At 38.9% G+C, this 22,269-nt stretch overlaps 2 protein-coding genes and 1 non-coding gene across 4 annotated transcripts in view; 1 reads left to right on the plus strand and 2 right to left on the minus strand.

Annotated features, from left to right (window-relative positions):
* Nucleotides 1-22,269, plus strand: part of OPHN1 (oligophrenin 1) — a 315,778-nt gene that overhangs the window by 128,856 nt on the left and 164,653 nt on the right. For both annotated transcript variants that reach the window (XM_045538904.1, XM_045538903.1), the window contains exons 4-5: nt 3,445-3,506; nt 17,087-17,158. In XM_045538904.1, the coding sequence (XP_045394860.1) occupies nt 3,445-3,506; nt 17,087-17,158 (134 nt within the window). The remainder of the gene's footprint in view (nt 1-3,444; nt 3,507-17,086; nt 17,159-22,269) is intronic.
* Nucleotides 4,082-6,021, minus strand: LOC123628809 (metalloendopeptidase OMA1, mitochondrial-like). Its single transcript, XM_045538768.1, is given in 4 exon segments — nt 4,082-4,495; nt 4,497-5,240; nt 5,588-5,883; nt 5,886-6,021. Coding segments are annotated over 4 exon segments (1,590 nt in total).
* Nucleotides 21,706-21,833, minus strand: LOC123628987. Its single transcript, XR_006731862.1, has one exon. It is a non-coding gene; the product is annotated as a small nucleolar RNA SNORA40 (small nucleolar RNA).

Consider the following 22,269-nt stretch of genomic DNA (forward strand, 5'->3'; position numbering starts at 1 on the left):
TCTTTAATGATGTTGAATGCCTACTTTTGGATATAACGTTTTATCCCCCTGTATTCAGGATTATTTTTTAGACATGGTTTCCTAGAATGGAATTTCCTGGGTAAAAGATTATAAAGAATTTTAAACGTTTTGATCCATATTGTCAGCTTTAATTGGAAATTTACAATGCTTTTGGAAGACAGTGCATAACAGTGTTAGGAAATTTACTTGACTTTGGTGAACCTCAGTTTTCTCATCCCTAAAATTGTTATGATGAGTGATACAAGAACTGAGAAGCCTCTATCCTATTTCATTTCCCTTCTCACTTTTCCTACCTTTTTGTAACTTCTCCCCTGAAATTTTCTAGGGATAATTAAGTCTTGCTGGGTTCTTTTTTTGTGTTCTGGGATTGGTTGACATTATTGAAGAACGTACAGTCAGTTTTCTAAATCATGCTTGGTTGTGGTGGTGGTGGGGAAGGGAATGTTGTTGATGATGGTGTTGGTGATTATTATGCAGGCCTGTTTTCTCCATTTTCTGAGCCAGTTTTCTTAGTCATCATTCCTCTTATCTGAAGAGAGGGCAAAAGCCTCCTCTTTAATGACTTCCTGTTCTTTAATGACTATTTCTCCCACAGTACTCTAATGGACAGTCTGATCTTGCAAAGGTTCTTATTTTTTCTCATTAATTCTAGAGAGCCATTTGCAGGGTTTGCTCTCAGAAGCTGCTGTAATTATCCATGGTATTTGGTTAAAAATATATCATTAAGAGGTCTTGTAGGACCTCATGACTCTAAGCCAGAAATTGCCATTGCCCAAACCTTCTGCTTTTGCCCTTGAAACATTTCTCAACTCACTATAGACAGGCACAAAGAAGAATGAATATGAGACAGTTTGGGGAAAGAAAACAACACCATGGAGGGGGTATTTGGAAATTGGATGGATATAGAAAAGAATGTGATATAGGTACTTCAGTTCTGACTGGATGTAACTTGTGTTCTTAAAGCTATAGAGAGAACATTGAAATGTGGTCCCCTTCTGACAATTCAGCTAGTTGTGTGATCTGGGACAAGTTAATTCCAATCTCTGGGCCTCAGTTTTCTCATGAATAAAATGAGGTAGTTCAACAAAGGTACATAATCTGTGTAAAAGTCTTAGCCTTTTAGATAGCCTCTGCATTCTGGTCACTTGCTATCTTGACATTGCTGTGTACTTCTTGCCTGATGCTGTATACCTAAGTAGGCTTTTGAAGTCTTCTGATCAAGAAACAAATATACCATAGGGCCTTTTAGAGTCCAGACACCAAGCAATGAGGGTTTCTTGACTTGGTAAGTTAATTTCTTTTCCTCTTGAGACAGAGTCTCACTGTATAACCCAGGCTTGAGTGCAGTGGTGTGATCATAGCTCACCCTAGCCTCAAACTCCTGTGCTCATGTGATCTTCCCAGCTCAGCTTCTGGAGTAGCTAGGATGACAGGCACACACTACCTCACCTGGCTAATTTGTGAATTTTTTTGTAGAGATAAGGTCTTGCTTTGTTACCCAGGCTGGTCTCAGGAACTCCTTAACTCAAGTGATCCTTCAGCCTTGGCCTCCCAAAGTGCTGAGATTACAGATGTGAGCTACGGAGGCCAGTTGGCAACTTAATTTTAAAGTGTTTTGACAATTATTGAAGCTCACTGAAGCTCTACTTGATTGAAAGTAAGAATCAAAAAGTTCTGATCATCTAGATTACTCACTGGCATAGGTGGAGAAAGGACCTCCAAAAAGCTGATCTTTCATAAAAGCAACAAAAACACTGGCAAGAATTTCCAAAATCAACTTTTTAAGAACTCTGGAAATTAACCAAGTTATTGCAACAGTACAAGGCATGTTTATTAAGGAAAAATGGATTAATAATGGAGAAAACAGCAAGCTTTGTGACATTTTAACTTGCCATGTTCTCCCCTTTCTTCACCTCCACAGTAGCATTGAAAACGAACCTCTGCACAATCGTGGAAAGTATGAAAACCACCATTCTAGCAGCCTTTGGAGAGGGCCGAAAACGTGTGAAGTTACCCGAAATTTGGGAAATATCACTTACAGGGCTTATGTTCTTTGAACTGATCCAGGGCCTGCTCATTTTAAATGATTTTTCCTTCAGGGAATTTGTGGCTATTGTTTAGTACTGCATCTAGCCACAGGCAGCAAAAAGAATAAAACAGCAAACAAAAAGCTAAACAATAAACCTAAAAGGAAAAAGTGGAGAGTGAGATACTCTTAGAAAGCTTTGAAAAGCTGTGGGATATTCTTAGAAGTCTAGAAGGTCAGGCACATGTGTAGGGCATTGCACATGCCCAGAGTTTGTACCTGTCCATAAAAGAGCTGAGAAGGTTCTAATCACTTCTGACTGAACTTGAGCCTCTGTGCAAGCAAGAAGTGAAGGTAAACTCATTTTGCCTGTAAAAATGCCGGAGTAAAAGAAAAAATCACTGACTACTTTTGTAGCATAAAGTTTTGGGAACAGAAGATCAATGAACATTGCCATATTTTACTATTTACTCTTTCTGAGTATGGCATTTCTCTTCTATATGGTAAGGTTGAGCTTTGAATTAATTTACAATATTTTCAAAGGTGAGCTCCTTGGATACGTGCAGCAACTTAATCCTCAGAAGAAAGAAATGCCATTGTCTTGTGTCCTAAACTTAGGAATGCTGGACTAGTTGTCGGTTTGTTTCTCTTAGAAAGGGAAATCTATTTTTGATTAAAAATATTAATATGGATATATTCGTTTATGCAGGCTTTCAACATGTTCTATTTAATTCAATACTAGTTGCTTATATACTTCTTGCTTCTGCTGAGTAGCTGGGGAATTTGAAGTGGCACTAAAGACTATTTAGTTTACTTTATCTTTTCTTTATAAAGAAACTTGCCCAGTCACCTTGCCAGTAACTGTTACAACTGGCATTAAAAGGGTAGAAAGTTGGCAAAGTGGTGGTGAAGAGGCAATGTTTTGTCAACTATGTGTTAAAACTCTACATTTTCCATCTAATTTAGTCCTTACAGCAACACTTTCAGATTGGTGAATAGTGGAGAAGGGACCTAAACTGAAGTTTCAGGATGCTAGAGCTGCCATTTTTTACACAGTGAACCTATTGTTTGTTCCCTAATCTGTTTGCTTACTTGTGAAATGAGAGAAGTCCTAGCAACTCCTGAGAGTGGCTGTAAGAATTGAATAAAATATTAGCTATGAAAGAACTCTTCAAGTTTGGGGATTAGCAAAAAGGGGAAAGAAAAGAAGAAGAAAAAAAAAGAAACATTCAACAGGTATGGAACACATTATTATGTTGGCCTTAGATTTGACGCCTTCCTCTAGTGGCCATGTGGGCTTCGGGCATTGGTCCCTATTTCCTGTTGCACAGACTGCTGTCCACTTGTCTATCGACTACCATGATTAATTTGCTTTATCTTTTATTCTCTCCTTCCAGCTGAGTCCTTCAAGGAGTTTGCTGAGTTACTCAACGAGGTAGAAAACGAGAGGATGATGATGGTAGGTCACTAACACTGTGGCTGAAGCTGAGATCATGGCTGATATTGGGGATTTTTCCTGTCTTTTATGTTTGGATTCATTCTGTGCTGTTTCAGTTTCTATCTCATGGCTTTCTGGTGCTGTAAAAATAAGTAATAGATCTGGTTATTCTGTCTTAAACCTCCATCCTGTGAGTTTGGCATTAGGTGAAGAGGAATTAATGTAGAAATCCCATCCCTGTTTATTTCAGTGAAAAATTTTGTAGGAGATTAAACTGGGTTGTTGAACATATTGACAGAAATTGTGGTCTTTAGTGTTCTTAACCAAATTATCTATTTATTTATTTATTTTTAATGTGTAATATAAATTTATTCTGTGACATTTTCCTCATTGAAGATATTTTAAAATAGATTAAAATACATCAATATTTCATGAAAAATAAATACCTCAAAGAATTTATTTAATATCTATAGTGTACATGATTTGACCTTGAATAGCCATTTTTTTCCATTTCAAACATCATTTTTTAAAAAGTGACATAAAAATGATAAGGATTACTATATTCTTCATATATCCTTTGTCTCATAAATTTTAAATCAACTGCCAGTTCTTTTTTCAACTATGTATGTTAATGGAATTTTCTCCTGTTTTTGAGTAGAAGGAGTAGTCATTTTCTGTTTCTTAACAGTGGTATTTAGGTCTTCTTTCTCTGGTTCTTCAAGAAAATGCTTCATGCTGAGTTTGAATAGTAATCGGGGGTCTGGTCCAGAAAGTGGTGGGCAATTACATATCTCTCTAATTTTGAGAGCCTGAGGTATAAGTCTATCCAAGTGCTCAGCTCGATTTCCATGAGAAGGATGTGTAGATAACCATTCTGGCAACTTGGGATGACCATGGAGGCTATCTGCAAACTCCATCTGCTGCCAAAACACTGAACTGGCTCTTACATCCACACAAGCGTTTGCACAAGCCTTTGCAGCAAGTTGTAGTCCGATTTTGTCAGCTTCAGCCTTCCAGTGTTCTACTGTATGGTCTATCAAACATATACTCCTGCAGTTTAGACTGTATCCACTGGCCCCAAATTGCCAAACTATCTTGAGGACAAATGGCCCAAATCATTGTGAGAAAAATCATACCTAGGAAATGCAATAAATGAACCAAGCTAGCCTTTTCTGCAGCATGCCCAAGTACTGCGTGTGCTATTTCATGGCCCAGAAAGAAGGAAAGCTGATGAATATCATTTACACTATTTAAAAGCCCAGTGAAAATAAACCCTTGTCCATTTGGAAGCACAAAGGCATTTATATCCGGGGAATCAACCACATGAATAATCCAATTGATCTCAGAGATTCCTGGGATATCTTTATTACATTCAATTAGATGATAAACCACTTCTTTAACAGGCAGATATCGGGCATCTTTCTCAGTTAGCATATCATTTTTAAATTCTTCCATCCATGCTTCATATTCCAGTTCTGATAAAAGTCTGAAATGCTCTTTCCCCAACAACAGTAGCTTGCTTCTTCCTGTGATTGGACTCACTTCCAGGTGAGTAAAACAAAACACTATGAATACTAATCCAAAACTACTCAAACCAAGGAATAACTTCCATTTATTCTTCCTTATGCTTTCTTTAAATAGTTCCTTCTTGTTAGGAGGAAGTGCCTGCCACCATTTCCTTATGCCCCTGCCTACAATGATTGCAAATATCTTCTGCACTGGTTTAAGAATAATCAACAAGAAAGGAACTGGAGGCCGGGCGCGGTGGCTCACGCCTGTAATCCTAGCAACTCTGGGAGGCCGAGGCGGGTGGATCGCTTGAGGTCAGAAGTTCGAGACCAGCCTGACCAAGAGTGAGACCCCGTCTCTACTAAAAATAGAAAGAAATTGTCTGGACAACTAAAATATATATAGAAAAAATTAGCTGGGCATGGTGGCGCATGTCTGTAGTCCCAGCTACTGGGGAGGCTGAGGCAGTAGGATCGCTTAAACCCAGGAGTTTGAGGTTGCTGTGAGCTAGGCTGATGCCATGGCACTCACTCTAGCCCGGACAACAAAAGTGACACTCTGTCTCAAAAAAAAAAAAAAAAAAAAAAAGGAACTGGAGCAGCTTGAAACCGTGGAGAAGTGTGGAAACACCTGACAGCTCTTATGGAAGAACAGCTTAGACAATGCAAAGAGCAGGAACTACTTACTGTAACTTCTTTTATCAGCAGCTGTCTTGAAAAAGAGTCATTCCATGCAGTATATTTGCTGGCAGTCATCCAGATTTCCTTACTTTTGCTACTTGGGAGGCATGCTATTCTTTTGTTTTTAAAAGTCCTATAAAAAGTAAAGTTTCCAGACAGAAAAGTCAACCTATTACACTGACTTACTCCCAGGCCCGGATACTTATTACTGTACGGTTAATTTGTACTTGATGACAGTCTGGTGAGGTTACCAGTAATGTGTTACATTTTCTCCAGTTGGCTAGTGAATTAAATGGGAAGAAAACACAGTTTCTAGCAGCAGACTGCAATCCACAGATGAAGCTCATCATTCTTTCACTTGATTATCGTAAGGACAGATTCTAGCAGGGGCGAGAGCGACCTCTCCTCCGACCCGACCTATGCGCACGCACCCAAATTATCCATTTAATATTCTGTTTCTCCACTATGAAAAATAAGATATGGTTCATTTATATTAGATAAATGATTGTGTTATTGAAATCTATGTTAAAGCTGTTCCTTATGTTTAAAGTAGAATTTTAAAAAACTATTGTAGATTTCAATTTTTAGAGGAGTTTTACTTTATAGAGAAATTGAGTCAAAAGTACAGAGAGATCTCTTGTTGCCTTTCTCCCCACCCCCCATGCAGTTTTCCCTATTAACATCTTTTAAATGTGGTACATTTGTTATAATTAGTAAGTTAATATTGAAACAGTATTAAGTAAAGTTCATAGTTTACATTAGGATTTACTCTTTGTGTTTCACATTCTATGAGTTTGACAAATGTGTAATATCATGTATCTGCCATTGCAATATCACCATACAGAATGGTTTCATGGCCCTAAATATCCCTTGTGCTCAGTGTATTTCTTCTACAATACCAAAACCATAACAACCACGGATCTTTCTTTTTACTGTGTTTTGAAATTTCCAGTATGTCATATGATAGGAATCATACAGTATGTAACCATTTCAGATTCGTGTCTTTTACTTAGCAGTATGCACATAAGGTTCCTCTAAGTCTTTTCATGACTTGATATCTCACTTATTTTTAGAGCTGAATAATCCATTGTGTGGATATACCACAGTTTATTTATCCATTCACCTATTGAAGGACATCTTGGTTGCTTCCAAGTTTCTGCATTTATAAATAAAACTGCTGTAGTGGCCCTATTACAGAACGGGGGATGAACACAGAAAGAAACACATAGACACACAAAGACGGTACAAGACTGCAGCGCCGAAAAGCATCAGTCGCTTTATTTTTATACTCCTTTTGTCTAGCAGCTACTTTCTGGTACGTGACTATCTTTAGAGTCCTGAGGTGATATGTTCCATTTCTTATGGAAATTGCTCAATGGAAGGTAGACATTTGCATGTTAACCTTTGGACCTCATTACCACCTGCAAGACAATGAGACATGCCTTGGCTTGTGTGCAGGACCTAAGGCCCTTGGCTATTTGCCATAGGGAACAGTTTGTCTGTTCAATAGGCCATTCACCTCTAGCTCCAGGGAGCATTCAGCAGTCAATAGGCCAGCAGTCAATAGGCCGCCTCCGGCCCTATTGACTTCTGGCGTCAAGGAGTGTTCTGTACCTATTGACCTTTGGACCCAAGAAGCGGGTCCAGCTTCGCTGACTCTGGGCTCAAGCTAATTCTTGCCCAGGGATGGTCCCTACAACTGCTGTGAACGTTTCTGTATAGTTTTTTGTGTGGACATAAGTTTTCAACTCATGGGTAAATAATGAAGAGTTGAGTTGCTGGCTCATGTTCTTAGAGTATGTTTACTTTTGTAAGAAACTGCCAAATTATCTTCCAAAGTGACTGCACCATTTTGTATTCCCACCAGCAACGAATAGGAGTTCATTCCATATCCTCGCCAGCATTTGGTCTTGTCAGTGTTTGGGATTTTAGCCATTCTTATGGGTGTGTAGTGGCACCTCATTGCTATTGTAATTTGCAATTCCCTAATCATATATGATGTGGAGCATCTTTTCATATGTTTAGTTGCCACCTGTATATCTTCTCTGGTGTGGTATCTGTTCAGGTCTTTTGTTTATTTTTAATTTTTTTATTGTTAAATTTAAAGAGTTCTTTATACATTTTGGATGCCAGACCTTAATCAGATATGTGTTTTGCAAAGATTTTCTCCCAACCTGTGGCTCCTCTTTTCATTTTCTTAGCAGTATCTTTTGTAGAACAGAAATTTTTAGTTTTAAAGAAGCCCAACTAATCAATTTTTTCTTTAATGGAGCATGTTTTTTGTATTGTATCTAAAAAGTTATTGCCAAACCTAAGGTCACCTAGATTTTCTAGTATGTTATTTTCTAGGAGTTTTATATTTTTTCCATTTTACATTTACATCTATGATCCATTTTGAGTTTAATTTTTGTGAAGGGTGTAGAGTCTAGATTTATTTATTTATTTATTTATTTATTTTTTTGAGTCAGTCTCACTTTATTGCCCTGGCTAGAGTGCTGTGGCGTCAGCCTTGCTCACAGCAACCTCAAACTCCTGGGCTTAAGCGATCCTACTGCCTCAGCCTCCCGAGTAGCTGGGACTACAGGCATGCGCCACCATGCCTGGCTAATTGTTTGTATATATATTTTTAGTTGTCCAGCTAATTTTTATTTCTATTTTTAGTATAGAGATGGGGTCTCGCTCAGGCTGGTCTCGAACTCCTGACCTCGAGCGATCCACCCTCCTCGGCCTCCCAGAGGGCTAGGATTACAGGCGTGAGCCACCACGCCCGGCCTAATTTTTTTAATATATATTTTTAGTTGACCAGCTTATTTCTTTCTATTTTTAGTAGAGATGGGGTCTCGCTCTTGGTCAGGCTGGTCTCGAACTCCTGAGCTCAAACGATCCACCTGCCTTGGCCTCCCAGAGTGCTATCTAGATTTATTTTTTGCATGTGGGTATCTAGTTTTTCCATCCCTATTTGTTGAAGAGACTATCCTTTCTCCATTGAATTACCCTTTTTTCTTTATCAGAGATAGTTGACTATATTGGTGTGGGTCTATATCTGGCCTCTCTATTTCTTTTCCATTGATGTAATAGTCTATTCTTTCACAAATAATGTCTTGATTATCATAGTTTTGTGTTAAGTCTTGAAGTCAGGTATAAACTTTAGAATCAGTTTGTCAATACCACAAAATAAGTTGCTGGGATTTTGATTATGATTGCATTGACTCTGTATATTAAGTTGGGAAGAACTGACATCTTAAGAATATTGACTCTTCCTATTCATGAATGTGCGTTATCTCTTTATTTAGATTGTCTTTGGTTTCTTTCATCAGAGTTGTGTAGTTTCTCCATATAATCCTTTACATATTTTGTTAGATTTCTGCCTGTATATTTAATTTTTTGTGAAGTGTGATTATTTTAAGTTTAAAAATAATCTTTTTGTGTAATCTTTAGACTAGCAGCAGCAGCGGTCACCTGGGAAGTTAGAAATGCAGGTCCTTGGCCCTACCCCGGACCTATTAGGGACTTAAATGTGGAAATGCCTATTTGATCAATATTCATTTTTGTTAGGAGTATGCGGGTAAGGTGGGAACTCCGTAGAGCAGCAGTCCCAACCTTTTTGGCACCAGGGACTGGTTTCATGGAAGACAATGTTTGCATGGGGCCAGGGTGGAGGGGAGGGACGGTTTAGGGAGGATTCAAGCGCATTACATTTATTGTGTACTTTATTTCTATTATTATTACATTGTAATATATAATGAAATAATTACACAACTTGCCATAATGTATAATCAGTGGGATCCCTGAGCTGGTTTTTCTGCAAGTAATTGGTCCCATCTAGGGTTGATCGGAGACAGTGACACGCTAAATGTATTGCTTATGTTCAGTCTACTCCGTAATCTCGTTTTGGTTGCTGTCACTGCAGAAGACCCTGCTTCACAAAGATAGGATGTTGGAAATGGAAGCAGGCTTTTCAGGGCTTTTGTGGCAATCTCAGGATATTCTGCCTTGACTTTCATCCAGAAGGTATGGAGATTTGAAGTTGTCTTAAACATACTTTTAAGGCCACTGTCATTTGCAATCTGAAACACTTGATCCTCTTCTAGCATGGACGAAGTCAGTTTACCTGGCTTATTCTGAGATGGGTTGCGGATTCATTCCTTCTCAGTTCTGGGGTCTTTTGTGGTTGGGAAATAATGCCCAAACTCTTTTGAAAGCTGAGATAGTTGATCATGCAGCAGTTGGGAGAAAGAAGGCCCTGGCTCAGTCTCTTTCAATATCTGTTAATATTTGAAACATATCAAAAATCCCAGTGTTGACTTGTCACTCCCATAATTCCAGTGGCTTTGAATGCAGCCACTTTATCTGCCAACTTGAGCACAGTTGTTCTCCTGCTATGTGACAGATTGAGTTTGTTGAGTAGGTTGAATATGTTATACAAGTAAGCAAGTTTTGTGACCCATTCTGTGTCACTGAAATGTGCTGTCAGTGGTGACTGTTTTTCTAAAAGAAATCTCTGGAGCAGCTCTCATAACTCAAAACTCTGGCCAGTGATCTACCTTTAGAAAGCCATCTCATGTCTGTGTTTAAGAGAGGACGTGTGCTCTGCGTCCATCTCCTCACAGAACTGCATGGACAGATGTAAGTTAAGGGCATGCACTTTAATGTGGTTGATAATTTTAATCACATCTTACAAAATGTTTAGTTCAGGTGACATGTTTTGGCTAGCCAGCATTTCTCTATGGTTCCTAACAGATGTCCAGTCTGGGGCCCGGGGGTTGGGGACTGCAGCTGTAGAGGATGTCAAAGTGGTCTACCTTCCCTTTCTCTGTTTGATGACTTCCTATTGGTTTCTCAGTTTTGTTCAAGCTATTTAGTCCAATAGCAAGAACTCATATGTGTGTAATACCTCTTCCTTTTCAACAGTGTGGTTCTGGCTTCTCAGAATACTGCTGCCATTTCATCCAGGCTCCTAGAGAAGTAGTATTGCAGGCAAGCCTTGGAGGTAGGGGAATTAGGTACTTAAGTAACTTACTGACTTCATTCTAATCACTTTATTTTTCTGGGTCTCCTTTTTGTTACTAATATTTCTAAACTGAGGAAAATAATCCTCACCTCTTATCGTTGCTACAAGTACTTCAAATGACAGAGTAAATATGGAAGTGTTTTATAAAGGGGAAGAATACTGATTACATAAGCAATGTTTTTAGTTATCTTTGTTTACTCACAAAATTATGATTTTGGAAATATGACATTTTCTTAGTTTAAAATACTTTCTTTTCGATAAACTAAGGAGAGACCAAAATGGGTGGTTTCCCTGGAGCCTCATAGATGGCCCTGTAGCTAGTTCACACTCTGCTAAACATTCTCCAGTGCCCAAAGAGCTTGTGGACTGATGCCCATGTTGTTTCAAAGGCATTCACCCTCATTTCATTCAGATACCACTAGAAAGCTCAGCTGTACTTCTCTTTAGCACTAGTTGTTTCTGGATCTCTTTTATTTACCCAATAACAAAGCTTTCAAATATTAAAGTAGGATTCATCTTTTGAGATGTTGTTTTTCTCACCCTTCTTTTGGGCTCTTTGCCACATGACTGAATCATTTTCTTCTGTCTTTAATTATGTTGTGCCCTTTTGTCTGCACAACTTTTCAGTCATGTATTGAGTATTTGCTCCCTATTTCCCACTTAATTCCAGGAATGCTGACGAGGTTAGGCTTAATGAGGGCCTTTCACACCATGCCAGGAATTCATTGCTTGATTGTACCTCTCCCATTTCCTGGGACTGTGGTAAAAGGACTCCAGTCTGGATAATCTGGGAAGTGTTAAATAGCTCTTCATCCTTTCTAAAGGAAGAGTCTAAAATAAGCTTTGGAATAACAATAAGGAAGTTCAGAGCCCTAGAATGTGGCAATTTCCAGTGTCTGGTCATGCCCATAAATTGAATATAAATTTTGGCATGAACTGTGGAGGGAAGTAATGAGGAAGAGCTTTCCAGCTGTAATGTCCTCAACAGTACCCTGGGGGAGGTTGTAGTTTCTCAGAAGGTGGACTTTAAATGTGTGGACTGCAGACTTCTTATATATTTATGAAGCTTGTCTAGGTGCCTTTCTGACTCTGAAGGGGGCTCTGTTAGCAATGTGAAAGGTCCCCTCTCTGAGGACTGCCACAATTGACTTAAAGAGGCCCATAATATTTCAAACAGCATATCCTGAATGCCTTCTTTTGGTAATTTGTTTACAATCAAAGATTCCTGAGCAATCCTTCATTACTATACTGAATGTCATCTCCATTCTGCTTAACAACACCTTATCCATTGTTAATTTGGGTTTCATTTAATCAGAATCTGATTATATTAACTCACTAACATGTTTTTAATTTCACTTCTCATGGTGCTCATTCTGCCCTGAGATGGCATGTAGGACTTTTTTTTTCTTCTAGAGATCTCATAAAATGGATGCCATGATTAGAAAGGAGATTAAAGCCCAAGTTTACTTTAAAGGGCTTTTTGGAGTATTTGCTAGACTTCTAAGGGGTTTAAGAATAAAATAGAATGGGCCGGGCACGGTGGCTCACACCTGTAATCCTAGCACTCTGGGAGGCCGAGGCGGGTGGATTGCTCAAGGTCAGGAGTTCGAGACCAGCCTGAGCAAGGGCAAGACCCCGTCTCTACTAAAAAAAATAGAAAGAAATTATCTGGCCAACTAAAATATATATAGCAAAAATTAGCTGGGCATGGTGGCACATGCCTGTAGTCCCAGCTACCCGGGAGGCTGAGGAGGCAGTAGGATTGCTGAAAGCCCAGGAGTTTGAGGTTGCTGTGAGCTGGGCTGACGCCACGGCACTCACTCTAGCCCGGGCAACAAAGCGAGACTCTGTCTCAAAAAAAAAAAAAGAATAAAATAGAATGAAAAAGAAAAAAGAGTCAATCCTCAATGTGACCTTTTTCTATATTCCTAGCTCTATGATCTGGCAGAAAATAGTATAATAACCAATGAGTGTCAGATAGAAGAAAGGGTTCAGAGTATCTGTTTGTGGTATAGGAGACTGGGTACAGTAGTGCCAATGTGCTTAAGAGAAAACTTTGGACTCTGATTTTAGTGAATCATGTATTATTTTCCTCTACTGAACTGGGGCCAAACACGTGAAAAGCAGTGGCCTTAGGGAACCTGTGTGAGAAATTGCTGACACTTCTGCTTATGCAGGACAATCCCCTTTGACACTAGCAATTGTGCCATCCTGGGGCTGCCTGATTATGCAAGGGCCCAGCTGGGTACAGAGGCTTAGTACATACTGCACTTTTTAATAGTGCCCTGTTCAATGGTAGACTTCCTTAATACTTCCCAGATGGCCATATTTCATGTGTTACCTTTATGAAGCTAGAAATTGTTTTTTCTAATTATCTATTTATTTTTCTAATTATCTATTTTTTCATAACAACCTATTCTAAAACTTAGTGGCTAAACATAGAAGTATTTATTTGTATCTCATTATCTTGTGGGTCAGGAATTCAGGCAGGGGTCAGCTGGGTGGTTCTTTTGCTCCACGTGGTGGTATTCACCTGGCAGACAGGTCGATAGGGAAGGTATAGCATGGCTTTCCTTATCTGTCACTTCGCAGTGGGGATGGCTGGAAAGCTGATTCAGTTGATATGAGACATTGACCAGAATGTCTACAGTTGACATCTTCAGTTTAGTAGTCTCAGGTAGTTCACTTTCTTACATACTGTATCAGCGATCCTAAAGGGAGTGTTTTATGATAACGAGGTGAAAGCTGTGGGCCTTTTATGACCTAGCCTCAAACATTATAGAGTGAAACTTTTGCAGTACACTATTGGTTCAAAACAGAAACAAGCCAACTCACATTCAAGGTAGAGGAGACACAGACCTCACCTGTCAATATAAGGTGTGTCAACGAATTTGTGGCCATGTTTTAACACTTCCACAGTAGTAAAGAAGCAAAATCTCTCTCCTGGGTCCATGACAACAATGACTTAATTTTTTTTCAGGCCCATACACAAAGTTGATAGTATTACACATAAGCCACAGACCAAGGAAGTGCAGAGTGTGTTGGGCAGGAGATGTGTGCTGGTACTTTTAGTAGAAGAATTCTTGCACAATTGCCTTTATATTTGGTACCACAGTTGATAGTGAAGTTTGATTGGATGAACAATCAAAATGGCTCTTTCTGAGAATCAGACCTCTATAGAGAACTCTCTATTGGGGGATCTTGCAGGTATAAATTCATAGACTTTCCTCCCTTTGCCTAATGAGCATACTCAGGGATGAAGGGGGATGTTAAGTGTCACAGAAGGAGTTGGGTTATAGTATGATCAGGATCAAATGTGGTTTCATAGATCCAGTTGATGAGTTGAGATGTGATGAGAATCAGCTAGGGTGTATAAGTTTTTGCAAGTAAGGGATCTGTTTTTATATGAAATAGCAAGGGTAGGGAAGGGTTACATGATCGTTTAAGTTTAGCCTTGTAGCAAACAGGGTTTAGAAAGCCAGCTGTGGAAATACTGATGATCAGGAAACGTAGACAAAATGACTCTGCTCCTAAGGCAAACATTATTTATTCTTGCCTAGTTTTCTGTTTTCTGTTGGATTTTGTCAGTTCTGGGTGTTAGTATTAGGAGCTGTATCTGATCAGAATGTCAGGAGGTCACCAGGTTGTTCTCATATAAAGGTTAACAGTGCCTTTTTAGTAGTTTGCTCATTTAGTTGAACTCTGAATCATACCTAGACAAAAAACAGGAGGTCCAAAAGTTGGTGCAAAAGTAATTGTGGTTTTGGACCATGAATTTTAAATCATTATAAGTAGGTTCAAACACATCTTTATTAATCAAAATAGGAACTATTACAATCAACACATTTTTTTCCAATGAGAAATAAGCTTGTTTATTCCTGTAGCATAAAAATCTGTGCTTTTGGAAAGCATTTTCTGCATCCTGGTTGTTGTGGAAGCATTTTCCCTGCAAAAAGTTATCGAGATGCTTGAAGAAGTGGTAGTCAGTTGGCAAGAGGTCAGGTGAATATAGCAGATGAAGCAAAACTTTGTAGCCCAATTCATTCAACTTTTGAATTGTTGGTTGTGCAACGTGCGGTTGGGCATTGTCATGGAGAAGAATTGGGCCCTTGCTGTCAACCAATACCAGCCGCAGGCATTGCAATTTTTGGTGTATGTCATCGATTTGCTGAGCATAGTTCTCAGATATAATGGTTTTGCCAGGGTTCAGAAAGCTGTAGTGGATCAGAATGGCAGCAGACCTCCAAACAGTGATTATGACCCTTTTTTTGGTGCAAATTTGGCTTTGGGAAGTGCTTAGGAGCTTATTCTCCATCCAACCTAATACCTACAGTATATGGCTAAAATATATGCTAATGCCTGAGCTCTCCATGTTTTTTATGCTAGGTTAAATATTGCTTCCCTGTCTGAAGAATTCAGAGCTCTGTTGCCTTACTAACACTTTGTCATATCTGACAAGGAGTACATTCCTTTATTTCCCTTCCCTTCCCTTCCCTTCCCTTCCCTTCCCTTCCCTTCCCTTCCCTTCCCTTCCCTTCCCTTCCCTTCCCTTCCCTTCCCTCCCCTCCCCTCCCCTCCCCTCCCCTCCCCTCCCCTCCCCTCCCCTCCCCTCCCCTTTTCCTCCCCTCCCCTCCCCTCCCCTCCCCTCCCCTTTTCCTTCCCTCCCCTCCCCTTTTCCTTCCCTTCCCTTCCCTTTTCCTTCCCTTCCCTTCCCTTCCCTTTCTCCGTTCCGTTCCTTTCCTTTCTGTTCCTTTTTCCGTTCCGTTCCCGTTTCCCGTTTCCCGTTTCGTTTCATTTCGTTTCGTTTCGTTTCGTTTCGTTTCGTTTCGTTTCGTTTCGTTTCGTTTCGTTTCGTTTCGTTTCGTTTCGTTTCGTTTCGTTTCGTTTCGTTTCGTTTCTGTTTCGTTTCTGTTTCTGTTTCTTTCTTTGTTTGGTTTTTTTTTTTGGAGACTGGGTCTCACTCCATTTCCCAGGCTAGAGTGCAGAGGTGTCAGCCTAGCTCACTGCAACCTCACACTCCTGGGCTCAAGTGATCCTCCTGCCTCAGCCTCCCGAGTAGCTGGGACAACAGGTGTGCCCCACTATGCTTGGCTAATTTTTCTATTTTTAGTAGAGTTGGGGTCTAACTATAGTCCAGCCTGGTCTTGAACTTCCTAGCCTCAAGCAATCCTCCTACCTTGGCCTCCTAGGATTACAGGTGTGAGCCACTACGCCCAGCCTATTTCCCTGTCTTTTTCTTTTTTTTTTTTTTTTTTGAGACGGTCTCACTCTGTTGCCCAGGCTAGAGTGCCATGGCGTCAGCCTAGCTCACAGCAACCTCAAATTCCTGGGCTCAAGCGATCCTACTGCCTCAGCCTCCCAAGTAACTGGGACTACAGGCATGTGCCACCATGCCCGGTTAATTTTTTCTATATATTTTTAGTTGTCCAGCTAATTTCTATTTTTTTTTTTTTTTTTTATAGTGATGGGGGTCTCGCTCTTGCTGAGGCTGGTCTCGAACTCCTGAGCTCAAACTATCCACCCGCCTCGGCCTCCCAGAGTGCTAGGATTACAGGCGTGAGCCACTGTGCCCGGCCCTTCCCTGTCTTTTAAGAGATCAAAATTAATGTAATGGGTCCTAGAAGCAGCCCTATAGATGCTTTCTCTGAGGTCTTCCATTATAGTGATTCTAACTCTCACTACTGAGGAAACAAACCATATTTGTGGCCTAGGTCAGATGCAGTCTCCCAAGAGGTATATATGAAGAAGAAGCCTTGTATATCTTTACCTGCCCACAGAACAAGGAGTCCACTTTGTATCTGACATTTTCATACCTGCATAACCTATCAATGCCAATATCTGTAGTACCTATCAGGCCATTCCAATCAGATTCTCAGCATCTATAGTTAGGTAATTTGAAGGCCTGGTCTGGTGTTTCCTGTTATGCTATAATAACACTCCAAGTTCTGATGAAAATGTTCTAGTATTATGGCATACTAGAGCAGGACTGTAAATGATTTATCCTAATGCTATTATTGTTAACTTATTTGCCTTTCATGAAATGTTTTGCATTTGATACATTTTGCCTTTTCATGTATTTGCCATTCTCCTTCTGCTTTTCACATGTCTTTCAGGTCCCCTGTGTCTGCTGTTAGACATCACTCTAGTTCTTTATTGATTAAAACTTGGGTCAGACTACCATTAACATTACAGAGAAAAGCCGCTAATGATCCTTCTCATTTCCTGTCAAAGCATTTGATTTTCAGAGGCAATGTGGGGGAAAAAAAAAAACAGTAACAAACCATCAAACATTTTAACGTTTTGCAGGATGGTGTATTACAAGAAAACATAGTAACAAGAAATCTTGTATATGAACTTGTTAATGTAAAAGTTGTTTTGTGTGTTTTTTCTTTTCCCTCTAGGTACATAATGCTAGTGATTTGCTGATCAAACCCCTGGAAAATTTCCGGAAGGAGCAAATAGGCTTCACCAAGGTAAATTTTCTCTATATTTTTTATGACAATTGAGTATTTTTGGGGCTGCTACTCTTCACTCTACAAGGGTATGATTGTTAATTTTATGTGTCAACTTGATTATGCCACAGGAATATCCAATAGCTGATTAAACCTGGAATATTGATCTTTTCCTTCCCTGGGTGTTCCTGTTTTCAGATTGGAATATATGCCAGTGGCTCTCAAGCTCTCAGCCCTTCAAGCTGTACCACTGGGTTTCCTTGGTCTCCAGCTTGTAGATGGCAGATTATGGGACTTCTTAAATCTCCATAATCACATGAGCCCATACCTTGTAATAAATATCTTCCTAGATATACATATCCTATTGTTTCTGCTTCTCTGACGAATATAGAATAATATGGAAATTGGCACCAAGAAGAGGGGTGCTGCTGTAATAAGTATCTACAAATGTGAAATCACCTTTGGAACTGGATAATTAGTAGAGGCTGAAAGAATTTTGATGTGTGCGCTAGAAGTACCTGACATTGCTGTGATGGGACTTCTAAAAGCAATTTTAATGGGGGCTCAGAAAGAAAAGAGGAGAGGTATAGAGAAAGTTTTCATCTTAGAGAATACATAAATATCATGTACAGAATGTTGGTGGAAATGTGGACCGTGAGGGTGATTCTGATGGGGTTTTAGATGGAAGTGAGGAACATGTTATTGTACAATGGAGAAAAGGTAATCCTTGTTATAAAGTGGCAAAGAATCTGGGCCTGTCAGATTTCTAAGCATGGAATTACAAGTGATTTCATAGGTATCATGTCCTTTAGAGGTGTTTTTTTCATGAAGAAACTCTTTGGATGGGGTTCCTAACTCCCTGCTGTAACCAGAGCAGTTTTCCTTGGATCTGTCTTATATTGTGAACTTTTTGGGCAATACTTCTTTAAAATATAATTCTATTGGCTATAAATATTTGTAAACCACCTCTTTATGCTAAAACTGATCAATTAAATAGGATATATCTTTCAACCTCTGTATGGCAGTTAGGATATTTTCACAAGGAGGTAGACATTTGTTTTTTTTTCTAATTTTAATGTATGATCTACAATTTCATAATACTAATCCCATTTTACAATCCTTAATTTTTGAAAATATCATCTTTAGTTTTTCCATTCTAAAAATTAAACTTACAGAACACATAAACATATACATGCGGTTAAAAATGAAATAGTACCACAGGGTCTATAAAGGAAATCAAAAGGATTCTATTCTTTCCCCAGGAGTCAGAGGAATCTATTTTTAACCATTTATATTTTATTGATGTGTTATCATGTTATAAAAGTATGCTTATATTGCTATTTTTTTAATTTTAGTTTAGAAAATTTTTCATTTCTTCATGGTATGTTTATAGGAGATCATTGCTCACACTTCCCTCTGCCCTTTCTTCCAATTTTCCCTCCCCTTCCAATTTTTGGTAATTATTATAACATTTTACTACTTTTTTTTTTTTTACCTCCTCCCCCCATTTTACTTCTTCTATTGGTTACTTTTGTTACTTTAAATAATATATTTAACTCTTATATTTATCTCCATCAACTTTTGAATATAGATAGCTTTGTAAGATGAAGATATTAGCACCTCTGTCTCTTTTTATCTCTTTTCAGCCTTCAAATCCTTTCAGCCACACCTTCACTTTTCACGGTTATGGTTGGTAATGGTGCTATTCTAGTTTGGAACCTTACTGTAATCTTTCTGGTGGTTATTTTTAGACTCATTTTATAGTGGGAATAGTCAGTGGTAAATCCAGGATTTGAACCAGAGTTTCTTGGCTGTGAGTATTTGATATATCTTCTATTGGGTTTAATGTAAATGTTAATTTCTGGTGCTTAGGATAGATCAAAGATAATTGCCTACTTTACTCTTTTTTCTGAATTTCTTGTCTGCCAGGCTTAGAGTTCTTTCCCCACCTACTCTAGATTCTGTTTGGTTAACTTCTTCTATCCTTCCAATTTCAACACATGCAAAGTTTGTGAGTCCATCCCCGTGGGTACACTTTAGCTATCACTCGATTAGCAGAACCCTTCTTTCTACTATTCCCTTTCCCATCACCATTCAGTTTCCTATCCCTCCCCCGCCCTTGACCCAAGATCGAGGGAGGACAAACAAGGCTTAGTCCAGCTCTGTTCATAATGCATCTTTCATCCTGCAGTGTAGAATGCTGGACTGTCCACTAGAGATGGCAAAATAAAGACTCAGTCATCTCCTCTAGACACATGACAGGGAGAGTATTTGTACCCTTTGATTCATATTTTTTGGGTCTTGTCAGAGTTGCCCACAGTATGATGTTTTCTGTTCTTTTTCAAGGATGCCCTTGCCAGAGAGGAACAGCCACTGAATTGAGCCTTTTTGTGGTTTCTGGTGGGACCAAGGCCAAATAGTCTGACTAAGACATCTGAGTGTGCATTTAACCCACTTCTTAGAGAGTGGGAGCTGGCGTGGTAGCTCTGATATAGTGTGTTCTCACCCAACAGATGGCAGGCAAGAGGACAGTGACAGCAGGACATGGGGGTGTCAGTCTTATTGTTGTTTCTTCTCCATAAACAGAGTTTACAGAAAGAACTTTAAGAGGGAGGACTGTTTTGGGGGTAGATGAGACTGAGAAAGTACTAAAAAAAAGGGTAGATGAAGCCAAAGGTATTAGTTTTGGTCAGTGCTTGCCCTGGGAGACAGAAGGAGGAAACAGCAGCAAATCACCCATCAACAGCTTCAAAGAATTTGAATTTCAGATTTTCCCACGTGCTTGGGTCTTCATGGCTACCAGAATTCATTAGCAGGTAGAATCCAGTAGTCGGGGTGCCAGATGACAGTAATCCATAAGTGATTTTCAAGTAAACAAGAAAGATTTTTTTTCTTTTCTTTTTTTTTCTCTTTTTTTCTTTTTTTTGAGACAGTCATGCTTTGTTGCCTGGGCTAGAGTGCCGTGGCGTCATCCTAGCTCATAGCAACCTCAAAGTCCTGGGCTCAAGCGATCCTCCTGCCTCAGCCTCCCGAGTAGCTGGGACTACAGGCATGCACCACCATGCCCGGCTAATTTTTTCTATATATATTTTTAGTTGTCCAGCTAATTTTCTATTTTTAGTAGAGACGGGGTCTCACTCTTGCTCAGGCTGGTCTCGAACTCCTGAGCTGAAACGATCCCCTGCCTCGGCCTCCCAGAGTGCTAGGATTACAGGCGTGAGCCACTGCACTCTACCAACAAGAAAGATTTTAAAATCCTTATAATAATAACTGTCATCTAATAGGTACTTGCTATATGTCATCTCAGTTAATATTATTATCCACATGCTACAGATGAGGAAATCAAGACCCATAGTGGTCAAATAACTTGTCCAAGGACACATAGTTATTAACAGAAGCTAGCTTCAAGTAGATTTTTGTTACTCCAGAGTCTGTCTCCTACACTGCACTCTGATCCCAACTTTTTAGGGCTGCTATGAAAGGATTAAAAAAAATCAATAACGTTTATTTATAATTGAATGTGTAAATACATTGTGGCATATTTTTGTTACTTCACAGCAGTGAGGACAGACCAACTAGAGCTGTTGTATGCCATCATATGGGTGAATCTGACAAATTTAAGGTCGAGTAAAAAAAATCTGTCACAGAAAATTATCTTCTATTAGGGTCCATTTCTGTAAAGAGCAAAACTAGGCAAAACTAACTGATAGTGTTAGAAGCCAGAGTGGCTACCCCAGAATAAAGTTGATACTGAAAATAGATAAATAAATAAAATCACAACAGATAACAAGAAATTCTTCAAGGAAACTGGTAACATTTTGTTTTTTCATCTGGGTGCTGATTGACACAAGTGTGTTCAGTTTGTACAGATTTGACATTTGTGTGGTGTGCTTTTCAGAGTATATAACTTTTAAAAAATTGAAAAGAACCTGAAAAATAATTAACATCTCATAATAGCATGTCTTTCACCAATGGTCTGATGTGTTGTACATGTAGGAAGGCAGAGGCTGAGGGAAGCTTTGTGTGTTTATCCTTCTGATTATCTTCATATATGGTCTTCCTCCCCTATTATGAGTTTCCTTTTCTTTTCCTCATCTGTGAATGTCCCTGTGTCATATATAGTACTGTTTTATGTAATATAGTAGTTAAGACTGTGGACTCTGGAGTAAGATTACCTGGGTTTGCAGCTCAGCTCTTGAACTTACTAGCTGTTGAGCTTAGCCAAGTCACTTAACTTCTGTGGCCCTTACTTTCCTTATCTATACTATAGGATCAATTGTAGTATCTACCTCATAGTGTTGTTGTGGGGATTAAAAAGCATTTATATATGTAAAATGCTTAGAACTCTTTTGGAAACAGTATATAAATATTTGCTCTTATTGTTTTTTATATTTATAAAAATGGAATGATCCTGCATGTATTCTTCTGTACCTTGCTTTTTTTCATTCAGTGTTATAATTGTGAGATTCATCTGCATTTATAAATTCAACTCAGGATTATTCATTTTTATGGTTATATGGTATTCCATTGCAAAACTATACCATGATTTCTTTTTTTTTCTATCTCATAATATTCCTTCTTATATGTATCAAAACTCCTACTGAACAATGAGTTCTGGGTTGCAAAAGAGGATTTATTTTTTGTACCTGTCTGTAAGTCCGTGTCCACAAGTTAGACAAAAGCAAACACAAGTGCTGTATATACCATGATTTCTTCAACCATTATCTTATTGGCTGATGAGTCAGTTGCTTCTATTTTTTTATATTAGTGCAAACAATACTCCTGTGAACAGTGTCTTACATGTCTTCTTGTGGAAATGTAAAATTTTCTCCAGGGTATATATATAGAAATAAAATTTCTATGTTATAGAATCTATGTATCTTTTCTACATAGAGTTTCAATTCGATCTCCAAACTGCTGGTATCAATTTATGTCATCACTCATCACCAGCAGTATAAAAGATTTTTCTTTGCTCTACATCCAAGGGAAAACATAAGTTAATTGAAAAAGATGCAATAGAATATGGCTCAGCAAATGTTTATTATGTCTCTACTCTGTATACAGAAGAAATCAGTCATTTGTGGAAAACCAATGTATTCTCTAGCAAACACAAAGCTACTCTACTTAATATC

This window comes from Lemur catta, chromosome X, assembly GCF_020740605.2.
Source record: "Lemur catta isolate mLemCat1 chromosome X, mLemCat1.pri, whole genome shotgun sequence".
In the NCBI taxonomy this organism is placed as follows: Eukaryota; Metazoa; Chordata; class Mammalia; order Primates; family Lemuridae; genus Lemur; species Lemur catta.